General features: G+C 39.1%; 1 protein-coding gene across 9 annotated transcripts in view; it reads right to left on the reverse strand.

Annotated features, from left to right (window-relative positions):
- MCTP2 (multiple C2 and transmembrane domain containing 2) overlaps positions 1–12,232 on the reverse strand; it is a 309,598-nt gene that overhangs the window by 86,782 nt on the left and 210,584 nt on the right. Inside the window, exon 19 of one of the 9 annotated variants that reach the window (XM_023727884.1) lies at positions 7,196–7,599. The exons of the other annotated variants lie outside the window; for them this stretch is intronic. Within the exon in view, the coding sequence (XP_023583652.1) occupies positions 7,468–7,599 (132 nt within the window). The 3' untranslated portion in view covers positions 7,196–7,467. Of the gene's footprint in view, positions 1–7,195; positions 7,600–12,232 lie in introns of those variants that run through there. 9 annotated transcript variants of the gene reach the window in all.

Genomic DNA, 12,232 nt, shown 5'->3' on the forward strand with positions numbered 1-12,232 from the left:
ACATTATGGAAGAAAAACTAGGGTCAACACTAGAGGCCCTAATATATGGCATAAACAGGATACAAACCATAATTAACAACACACAAACACCAGAAGATGAGCCAGATAACTAGGATCGTCTAAAAATTAAACACTTACGCCCATCAAAAGACTTCACCAGAAGAATAAAAAGAGAACCTACAGACTAGGAAAAAAATTTGGCTATGACAAAGGTCTAATCTCTAAAATCTACAGGAAAATCCAATACCTCTACAATAAAAAGACGAATAATCTAATTAAAAAATGAGCAAAGGATATGAACAGACCCTTCACCAAAGAAGACATGCAAGAGGCTAACAGACACGTGAGGAAATGCTCGTGCTTACTAGTCATTAGAGAAATGCAAATCAAAACTACAATGAGATACCATCTGACCCCAACATTACTGTCATGAATCAAAAAAACAGAAAATAACAAATGTTGGAGGGGCTGTAGGGAGACTGGAACTCTTACGCACTGCTGATGGGAATGCAAAATGATACATCCATTTTGGAAAACGATATGGCGCTTCCTTAAGAAGCTAAAAATAGAAATACCATATGATCCACCAATCCCACTGCTAGAAATTTATCCTAGAGAAATAAGAGCTGTCACACAAATAGACATGGGCACATCCATGTTCATTGCAGCTTTATTCACAATAGCAAAAAGACAGAAACAATCGAAGTGCCCATCAACTATGGTACACACACAAAGATGAGAAGGCAGAAAGTGACAGGAAAACTGGACAAATGGAAACAAGGAACCTGGGGTGGAGAAGTGGGAAGTGTTGACACACTGCAGGGTTGGCAACCAATGTCACAAAACAATTTGTGTATTAACTGTTTCATGAGAAACTAATTTGCTCGGTAAACTTTCACTTAAAGCACAATAAAAAAAGTTCATCTAATCTTAATATTAAATATACGTTGGAGACTTTAAGACTGTATTCTTCTGGATGTCTAGTTTTGTTGACTATTAGTTTTCCCTTTTGAATGTATGAAGGGATTTTTCTAAAACAGAAAAAAAATTGCGTAGAACTTAACTTACGTATACATTTTTATTAAATATTTTCCCTTTTTTAAATGTAAAGCGTTTATTAAAATTCTCGTCACTTTAATGTTTCCACCATGTTACTGGCCACCTTGTCCTCTACATTTCTTGATTTTCTATAAATGGAAAAAAAATGTCCAACCATCACCTATGGCACGGTAAAAATCCCCACACCACTCATAAAAGCAGAGCAACTGCGCTAAAAGTAGAAAAGCACTAAACTAAATGAAAGAAAGCAAGCATCTAATGTGCTGCCACTATTGGCTTTTTCCCCCTAGAATGATCATAATTTCAGGTCTAGAATCAGACAATAAATTTCTCCTGCGTTTTTGCAGTAGCTGGTAATTGAGCAGTTGCAAGTCTGATTTCGGTAAGTATATCTTTCAAAGCCATCAGCAAATTCTCTGCTCTGATTAAAGGAAGGGAGAAAAAAAAAACACAAAACTCACACATTTATTTATTCCCCATAAGGGTTGGCATCTGAAGAGGTCAAGAAAAAAAAAAATCCATTAAATGCACCGATAAGTGTCTCACTCATCTCAGACTTGTAGTTGTTGGCACGGTGGTGGGCACTCTCCGTGGTAGAAGTCCGAGGGGGCTCTGACTGTATTCCAAGTGGACAAAGCATTCTTTAAAAGTGTTCTCTGACTTTGGTCACATGAACATCAGGCTGCAATTGTGACTGAAAGCTTAACGCTTACGGCTTAGTCCTTCATGTTCATAGAAAGATTAGATCAGAATAAATATAGAAAAAACGCTCTGGGTAATAAAGCAAGTGTATCTAATTAGCATTAGTGCAGTGATGGAAAGAAGTAGTTCACTGTATTAAGTTACTTCTCTTGCCGCTGGATTTCTGGCACTAAAAGAAGTAGGGTTGCAATAAGTTCCCATTAAGCCCGCAAAAGCTCTGTACATATTCAATGTGCTTAAAACAGACTAGGGTGCCTTAATTTCAGAACCCTCCAATAGTAATTAGTGAGCGATGCAATTTATAGCAAAGTGCAATCCCTGTAGGAATTGTATCAAGAATGTCTTGGATGGCCTCCCGTTACTCTGATAGACTACCTATTTGCTTAATCGAAGAGCAAAATCGGGCTTGTATCAGAGCCCCGCAATACCATGCTGAGACACTCTTTTCCTTTAGAAATGCCCTTGGACCAAACCAAACCGGTTGCCGTCGAGTCGATTCCGACTCATAGCGACCCTACAGGACAGGGTAGAACTGCCCCATAGGGTAAAAAATGCTCTTAAGAGTCTTGAATTCATTCTGATCAGGAGTCCAAAAAGCTTTCTTGAAATGCTGAGACAGCATTATAAACCTGGAAGAAGAATCCCCAAAAAGGTCTTTAAGTGTGCATGCACACACACACACACACACACACAGGCACACTCACACACTCTCACACACACACATACTCACACTCTGTCACACTTACACTCTTTTGCTCACCAAAATAAAATTTCAAATCAAAAACCAGCAATTACAAATTTAATTTTTTGGCCTGTTAAGTTCAACATCTGTTGCATCACATAAATACATGTGCTAAGGGAAAAAAAAAAAAAAAAACTAGGAAAACAACAATGATTACTTTTAAACATGCTGTTTGAATTTTAATGTCTTTAATTTCAAACAAGAGATATGTTTGATGGCATGAATAGAAAATAAAGTCTTCCTCGGCTATTTCAGAGTACAGTCCTTTTCTGTACAGAATGAGAACATTTTAAAAGGTCTTTTAAAAATCCCAAGGCAGATGTTCAGGTAAAACCAAAGCCAGGAGATTGTTTATTTTAATAAAGCTATTATATGTGCAGCCCCAAATTAGGGGTGGCACCAAGGCCAGGGAATGTCTAAACCATCACCACCTGTTTGCCCTGAAAAATCAATTAAAGTTGCACGTTCACAGTACTACCTTTCTAACCAATAAAACTTATACGGCTTCATCGTGAGACCTGAGTCGCTCAGAGGGAATGTTCTTGAAACCTAAATTCTTAGTCTTACATTACTTAGCTATTGGCATTCATATAAGCTAACCACAGTAAAACCAGCCTTCAGGGGCAGTGGGAGAAATGGGAGGGTGGGAGAGAAGGAGACGAGGAGAGAAATTCCTACATCCACTGGTTTCATACTGAAAATCATTCCTTCTCTTGGTGAATTCCAGTAATTTCTTCAAAGCCTCTTTTTTTTTTTTTTCTTTTCTTTTTTCCTCCTTTAGAAAAGAATTCTGTGCTACATTTTCTGTGCAATAGGAGAGCTCCAACTTTGCAAGTTGAAAGCAAGGGCAGGAAAGCCATCCCAAGTGTTTTAGTAATTAAACGAATATGCATAATGAACCATATGCCCAAAGGGCCTGTTCTTCATGTGGGCCAGATTTTTGTTTGAATTTTTAATTTTTATATACAGATGAAACATTCAGTGTAATCTACCAACGCTGGGAGATAACATGGAAGAAGGAAAGTGAGAGCGATCGTCCACGGAGGAGCAGGAACAGGAGAGACAAGAGACATTCTCCTCTGAAGATTTCGATTCAAATGTGTTTCTCCCCCTCCAGCAATTGTTCTTGTCATCTGCTCAGAGTCTTTGGGAGACAAGTATAACAAATACACTGACAGCTTTATCCAGTATGAGTAAAATACAGTGCCATCAGCTGCAAAGTGTGAAAATCCCATGGGACAAACAAGGGTTTCTTTAAAAAAAAAATCTTTCTACACCTATCAGACAGACTACATACTACCATCTTGAATTATAGGGAATCCTCCCACGTCTCTTTGAGAGCTACATAAACATTATATTGTGGGCTGTAGGCCACGTATATCAGCAATTTGAACTGATTTAAGAAGAATTCTTACCTTTCAATGATGCAACCGTACACATACATAGTGAGTCAAAACGCTCAGGGTAGAAATCCAAGCTTGCCTTCCCCATTCCTTCAGCAATACAGCACATGAATTTAGGGAGTTCATTATGCTCTCTCAAGCGTGAGAATCCCCCATATTTCCTAAACCACCATCATGGGAGAACCAGTGAAACCTTCCTTTAAGATTTTCAGTGCCATTTAGAAAACATGCAGTTATAATCAAAGCAATGTATGATACACAGGATGTGATATAACTGTCCCTGGATGGTGCAAAGGGTTAACATACTCGGCTGCTAACCGAAAGGTTGGAGGTTCGAGTCCACGCAGTGGTGCCTCGGAAAAAAAGCCCAGCGATCTACCTGTGAAAAACCAAACATTGAAAACTCTATGGTGCACAGTTCTGCTGTGACACACATGGGGTCACCATGAGTTGGAGTCGACTAGACGACAACTGGTTGCATAAAATAACCATATCAGTATCACATCGGGGAGAGGAGAAGTGTTTTAAAATGTGTTGGTACAATGTTTGAAATTTACAATGACAGTATGGACAAATGTTACCAGGTTCTAAGTGCAGGTCTTGTACATGTTTAATTCAGGGTAAACATTTCAGAAGATGGAGTGTGTGAGTGTGTGTGTGTGTGTGTGTGTATGCGTGCGCGTGCGAGAGTGTGTCAGTGGAGGGGGCAGCACAGAGAGAATGCAAAAGTCCACCACTCTCCCTGTGTTTAACTGAAATAACCTAAATGCAAAATGCCAGGCTGGAAGTTATGGCATTGAGGGAAGATTATGAAAACAAATCTGATCGAAAGTCAAAGTGAAGCCTCGGAGTCTTTTCAGGACCCCAGCCCCTTTTGAATACAGAGGTGCTCCGTTTTCACAATGTAAACACCAGAAATGGAATGCAGAGCATTTAAAGAGCAAGTAATCACGTCGTGGTAAATAACCTCTCTCATTGCTTTCACTCCTAATTCAGAGTTTATGCCTTTGACACTGACTAGGATACTTGATCTAGTGGTCTCAGTGGAAAGACAGATAAACTTCAACTGCAGGCAGAAGACAAAAATTGACAAGGAGCTTCACCTTTCCTGACTGTTTAAATCCTTTAAGGAAGTGTCAGAGCAATTAGAGAGGGAGTGTAATCTTTGCAGAGTGCATTAACACTCTCCGACCTCCCAGACAATAGATCAGACCTCAGACACATAATGCTTCCCTAAGGCTTTTTAGCCTGTGTATTTGATCTCACAGTCACTCCGGGTGTGTTACTATAGGTATCATCCACGTAGAGAGGCATTATTCGTGAGCACTCCTGTCTACTCGCTCTGAAACTGGCTTGCAATCAAGCAAAAAATGGAAAATCACCATCATCCTCAGCAGCATTTCCTGTATTTTTAAGATTGGGAGGGGTGGTGGTGGTCCAGACTCCTGGAAAATATTCTTTACACTGCCCTTTTTTTTTTTAAGCAATGAAGTCTGTTCTGTAAAAGTGAATTAGCTACGTTAATATTCGTAGGTCATTTGATGATTACAGGGCCAGGATAGAGGAACAACTCCCCAATACATATGATTTTTTTATCTATAAAATGAACTTCATAATAGATTCATTGAGAAAAATACCATGTGTGATAAACAAAGCTGTAATATGCAAAAGAAAGCAAAGGGTGGGAAATAAAATAAAACCCTTGCACTGCAAGCTTTTAAATCTTCATCTGCCCTGCAGGTTACTCAGCAGGATACACTGGTCAGGCAATAACCTATTTCCTGATGAACACATCCTGTTCCACCTGCTAATCTCACAGTGGAAGCTTGGCTTTTACCATTTATTATAAACATTTTCAAGAACTGCTTACCACGATATATTTTTTAATGGATTAGATTTTGGTGAGCAGCTACCAGAGCAGAGAACTGACTACTCTTTATATGAAGGCTGCAAAATAGGTTTTCAGAGGGTCTGACTTGCTTTCCACTCTTCTCTCCGATGAGTAATTGGAATAGCAATTGAAACGGAATATAAGAAGGTGAGGAGGCTTCTTTTCTTTTTTCCCCCACCACTTCTATTACAAGAAATTCTGGATCCAAGGATATGGTATACAAGACCTTATTGGTTTTGAACTTCACCGCAAGACAATGAAATGTTCAGAAGAGAGAGAAAGACAGAAATTCACGTAATTTGCTCCAGATTGTCGCACTTGTCTGTTGATGACACTCAGCATCTAAAGCCTGAAGCATTTAAACCAAAAATAATTACATGTTCTTAGAATCAGCCCAGTTCTCCCTTGAAAATGTACACTGCAAAGGTTTTTTTAATATGAGACTACAAGAATATAGTACTGCTGAAAATTAGCTTTATGCTAAAGCAAATCACTTTAGAGTTAGCATTTTCAAACCCAAACTTAAAAAAAAAAAAAAGGCAAATGAAAATAGAGATTCACAAGAAGCAATTTCAGAACTTTTGAACCTTAACTAGCAGGAAAGAAAACTGCTATCTATTAGATGCTTTAACTTTGCTTTGAGGATGCCTAATGTCTAAAATTAAATAGCTAAAAACTTGAAAAAACATTATCATATGATGCATTTTCAAATGCTTTACAAAAAGCTGTTTATGCTGTGTTTTTATCTCTGGGTAAAATAGCTTTCAAGGAATTTATGATATAGCTCAGATAACAGCTAATCTTAAACAACTAGTTAAGGGAGACATGCCCCTTGGAAGTAACTGGATTTCAAGCACACACACACACACACACACACACACACACACACACACAATGCGTAAGTAATCTCGTATCCAATAGCAAAAGATTTCATAGACATCAAAACTAACCACTGGTATATGTATCGTAGTTCGTCTGTGGGTTAATAAAAGTAAAAATAATTTAAAAAAGGCTTAAAATGGCTATTTGCCATAAGAAATCTATACTGATTTTGCAAAAATCTGGATCATATTCCTTCTCCGTAAAGATGAACATGCGACAGAATAGGTGAGAAAATTATTACAAAAACAGAGCCAGAGATTACACAACATGAAAATTTGAATTTTTTTTTCTACTAATGTAATGATTTCTGCTTGTAGATGATTAGATCAAATTAAAAATAAATTACTGAAATTAAAATCCCCAAGAAGCAGCCCACAGAAATTCACCTTGGGATTTTTGTCATTTATGAGTTTCTATTGCCACCTGCAGGACAGTCTTTAAGGAAATTTAAGCAATAGTTGGGCTATTTGCTATTCCCCCGCCCCCCCCCCCCCCCCCCCCGCCCCTTCTTCTCTTTCTCCTCTCTTTCTTTTATTTTACTTTCCTGGAAACATACCAATTATTTTCTTTTGAAAACATGTATGTTATTAAACATTTAAAAATCATCAGGGTAATGCAAAATTACATTTGCCATAAAGCAGAGCTGACAAGACCAGCCAGTTAATTTTTTTAACAGCTATACACACATTGCATTTTTATATTTTGCAAAGGATGATTACAGGGAAAATTCACATATAAAGGATATAAAAGAAAAATGTGGGGTCTTCAAGGGTTTCCAAGGAAAACAGCTATCTATGCCAAGACACTGCAAAACAGCTACTTGGCCAGCTGACTGGAAGAAATCCATACCTGTGCTCATTCCAGATAAAGGTGATGCATATACTATGGTTTCTCTTCAGATCATATAAACCTTTCGCCTTCTACCAAATAAAAGGGATGCAAGAGAATGCAGAAATTATCGAATAATATCATTAATATCACACACAAATAAAATTTTGCTGAAGATAATTAAAAAATGGTTGCAGCAGTACATCGACAGGGACATGCCAGAAATCAACTCAGATTCAGAAGAGGATGTAGAATGACAGATATCATTGCTGATGTCAGATGGATCATGGCTGAAAGCAGACAATACCAGAAAGATGTTTACCTGTGTTTTATTGACTAAGCAAACGCATTCGACTGTGTGGATCATAACAAATTATGGATAACATTGCAAAGAATGAGAATTCCAGAACACTTAAATGTGCTCAGAAACCCTGGTGGCATAGTGATTAAGAGCTATGGCTGCTAACCAAAAGACTGGCAGTTTGAATCCACCAGACGCTCCTTGGAAACTCTATAGGGCAGTTCTACTCTGTCCTATAGGGTCACTATGAGTCAGAATTGACTCTATGGCAATATGTTTGGTTTTGGGTAACTGTGCTCATGTGGAACCTGTACATAGACCAAGAGGTGGTCATTCGAACAGAACAAGGGGACACTGTGTGGTTTAAAGTCAGGAAAGGTGTGTGTCAGGGTTGTATCCTTTCACCGTACTTATTCAATCTGTATACTGAGCAAATAATTTCAGAAACTAGACTATATGAAGAAAAACAGGGCATCAGGATTGGAGGAAGGCTCATTAACAATCTGTGATATGCAGACGACACAACCTTGCTTGCTGAAAGTGAAGAGGACTTGAAGCACTTACTGATGAAGGTCAAAGACTACAGCCTTCAGTATGGATTACACCTCAACATAAAGAAAACAAAAATCCTCACAACTGGACCAATAAGCAATATCAGGATAAGGAGAAAAGACTGAAGTTGCCAAGGATTTCGTTCTACTTGGATCCATAATCAATGCTCATGGAAGCAGCAGTCAAGAAATCAAACGACGTATTGATTGGGCAAATCTGCTGCAAAAGACCTCTTTAAAGTGTTCAAAAGCAAAGATGTCACTTTGAGGACTAAGGTGCACCTGACTCAAGCCATGATATTTTTAATCACTTTATATGCATCTGAAATCTGGACAATGAATAAAGAAGACTGAAGAAGAATTGATGCCTTTGAATTATGGTGTTGGCGAAGAATATTGAACGTACCATGGACTGGCAGCAGAATGAACCAATCTGTCTTGGAAGAAGCAGAGCCAGAATGCTCCTTAGAAGTGAGGATGAGGAAACTTTGCTTCAGTTACTCTGGACATGTTATCAGGAGAGACCAGTCCCTGGAGAAGGACATCATGCTTATAAAGAACAGCATCAGGGAAAAAGAAGAAGGCCCTCAATGAGATGAACTGACGCAGTGGCTACAACAATGGGCTCATACATAACAACGATTGTGAGGATGGCACAGGAGCCGGCAGTGTTCCGTTCTGTTGCACGCAGGGTAGCTATGAGTCGGAACCGACTCAATGGCACCTGACAACAACATCACATAAAGTTTATAACTGCATGTACCTGGCTTACACCAGAGCAGAGGAAATGTTGCTAGCAGTAAATACACACTTAGTATTCTGTTGCTCTTTAAACAGAACCCAAATAGAAGACATTTCACCAAAAGTGTTATTGCAGTTCAACAAAGTAACAAAAAGCTTTATAACAAGGAAAAACTTAAACACCTCCAACACACACATCGCAAAAAATAAACAAGCAAACAACAAAACAGGTTACCATCCCGGTCGTCATCCTTTTGATCATCATCACTATTACGACAAAGGACTGATGAGGAAAATTCATAGGCTATAAGAGAAGGGTCAGCCAAATGTGCAAGAAGTAACAATACAGATTTATCTTCCTTGTGTGGCATATTATCCCTCTGAATAGCAACTCCACAGACTTATAAATATGTCCCAAATACAAGACTTGAGGAAAAATGTCCTTCTAAAAAAAAAAAAAGTATCAGTAGATGCTGTGTAGATGCAGTTTATACTCATGAACTAAAAGCATAACTGCAATATTGACAGCACGAAATCACACATTATAAAAACAGTGCAGACCTGTGAGCCCTCTGTTCTAACAAGCCATGAGGCCTTGAGTCAATCCCTTTGCTACAGCCTCAATTTCCTCCCTATGGATGTATGTGGAAGCCCTTCCATACTGAACACTCTATGGCTCCATGCTTTTCTAGGTTTAAACATGAGCTGTGGGGGACTTTGTTTTAACATCACCTGAGCCAAGAAGTGTGTGTGTGTGTGTGTGTGTGTGTGTTTTCCCCTTGTCAAAATGAAGAATCGTTGATAACGAGTTGAAACAAAAACTTTAAAGAGCTTGGAAGGAAATGGAAAAAGTCATTTTAAAAGGCCATAAAAATATGGATCTGGGTTACAAGAGAATCCCAAGGAGATTAAAACAGTCAGTAAATACTGTACAAGTACCTGGCTTAGATAATTACATATTGAACTTGATTTTGATTTAAATGTCTTCGTATCTTTTTTTTCATAAAAGTCAGATCTGGAATATCAGACCAATGAAAATCTTGGTCCATTATTCTACAGAATAATGAACTGTCGAATTTTTACTAGATTTGATTTTTAACAGACTATTTTTTTAAAGATTGAATAAAGCACTAAGAAAACAAATTAGATCTGTTATTTACAAACCAACGAGACAATCCCAAGATAAGGAGAGAGGTAGCAAAGAAATAAATAAATAAAAAACACCTTCCTAAATCATAAATCAAATGGCGAAAGTACAATACACTGTAGTAAACCCTAACCAGACCACAAAGAAGGTCTCTCCATAAACATCAGATCAGGCAGCTAAAATGATTACCAGGCTCTCTTGTAACGGTCACCTGTGGTGGGTCTAATTACAGGCTACCCCAGCGAGCACGCCCACATCACACAGCAATAAAAGGGCCCGCAGCTTGCCAAGTCTGGCCAGACAATGGGGAACACACACCACCTGATGGGGAGGAGCCACAAAAGATCAGCCAGGCAGACTAATAAAAATGAAGCTTAGAAACAAATGACAAAGCGTGGACCACAAAAAAAGGCAACATTGAATTAGCCAGAAGTACAAGCGCTGAGCACGGTTCTTCACACGTCAAAACCGAATCAGGAAGTCAGTTCTGTTTTCACACACACCAAAGCTCTCTCTCTCTCTCTTTTATTTCTAAATAGTCTTGCCTCTTTTTGCATCACACAAAATGTTCGCACATCCAGGTTTCACATACAGACACAGATGGTGGGGGAGACAAGCACTTAGCTCTGGACGAATTGAAAATAAAACGCCCCCAGATTCTAGGGCTGTAGATCCGGGTTAGAGATTGGCTAGCTCCCTTCCTCCTTCCCCCAGGCCTCCCACTGCTAGCTGCCTTTTGGCCACTTTGCTGCTAATTAGCACCACCCCTGGATGACTAGGGTCAGAAAAAGGAGAGGAAAATGCATATCAGAAAAGATTATGATGAAGTTGTTAGGTTATCTGTGGATTTTAAGCTGCAGGCTGTTAGGATCAGAGGAGGAGCTAGAATACCAGGAAAACAACATCAGGTAACAGATGGTTTGCACTAGTTCCAGCACTCTCCCAAGAAGCATTGATTAGATACCTGCTGTGTACCTACCACTATCCTAAGAAGTATTGTTGTTGTGTGCCCACAAGTCAATTTTGATTCATAGCGACCATATAGGACAGGGTAGAACTGACCCATAGGGTTTCCTAGGTTGTAATCTTATGGGAGCAGATCACCAGGTCTTTTCTCCAGAGGAGGTGATGTTGCGTTCGAACCACTGACCTTTCGGTTAGCAGCTGACTACTTAAACATTATGTTACCAGAGCTCCTCTCAGCAGTATGCATACGCCAAAACAAAAACAAAAAAACTCTGTTGATGTCCAGTCGATTCGGACTCATAGCGACCCTCGAGGACAGGACAGAACTGCCCATGGGGTTTCCAAGGCTGTAATCTTTACAGAAGCCGAATGCCATACCTTTCTCCCATGGAGCAGCTGGTGGGCTTGAACCACCAACCTTTCGGTTAGCAGCCAAGTGCTTAACCACTGAGCCACCAGGGCTCCTTAGTAGAATACACACAAATATAAAAGACAGAGCCTTTGCCATTCTACAACTCAAAATTTACTAAAACAATCCTTCCATCATAATAGCTGTCCTACACTGAATGATGCTTTTATATATGACCTTAACCTGAAGTATCAGGTCATCAGAGTAAAAATACTCCTTTGGAGCTGTGAAGAACTTAATTTACTAGGTCAAGCATGAAGAGTACTATCATAGCATTGAAGGTAGAACCACATGCTTTGGCATTTGGCGGTTCCATGCACATTAATCAGCCTTGGCAATGGACTCTTGAACAGTAACCACAGCATGTAACACAAAGATTTGAATTTTCATCTGTCCTTGAGCAGGTACTCAACAAGCTCTCATACAACACACCATTTGCAATGAAACAGCATTTGTATTTGTGTGTGTGTGTGCACATGAACATCGGCCTGTGTGAGTATGCATTTGTGAGTCTGTTTTAATGAGAACTTCCTCTGAGTTAGGACAGTGACATCGGATAACAATAATAATTCCCACCCATCTTTGTAGCTCATTTCTTATTTTTTAGATA

The sequence above is a fragment of the Trichechus manatus genome, unplaced genomic scaffold (assembly GCF_000243295.1).
Source record: "Trichechus manatus latirostris isolate Lorelei unplaced genomic scaffold, TriManLat1.0 scaffold00019, whole genome shotgun sequence".
Lineage (NCBI taxonomy): Eukaryota > Metazoa > Chordata > Mammalia > Sirenia > Trichechidae > Trichechus > Trichechus manatus.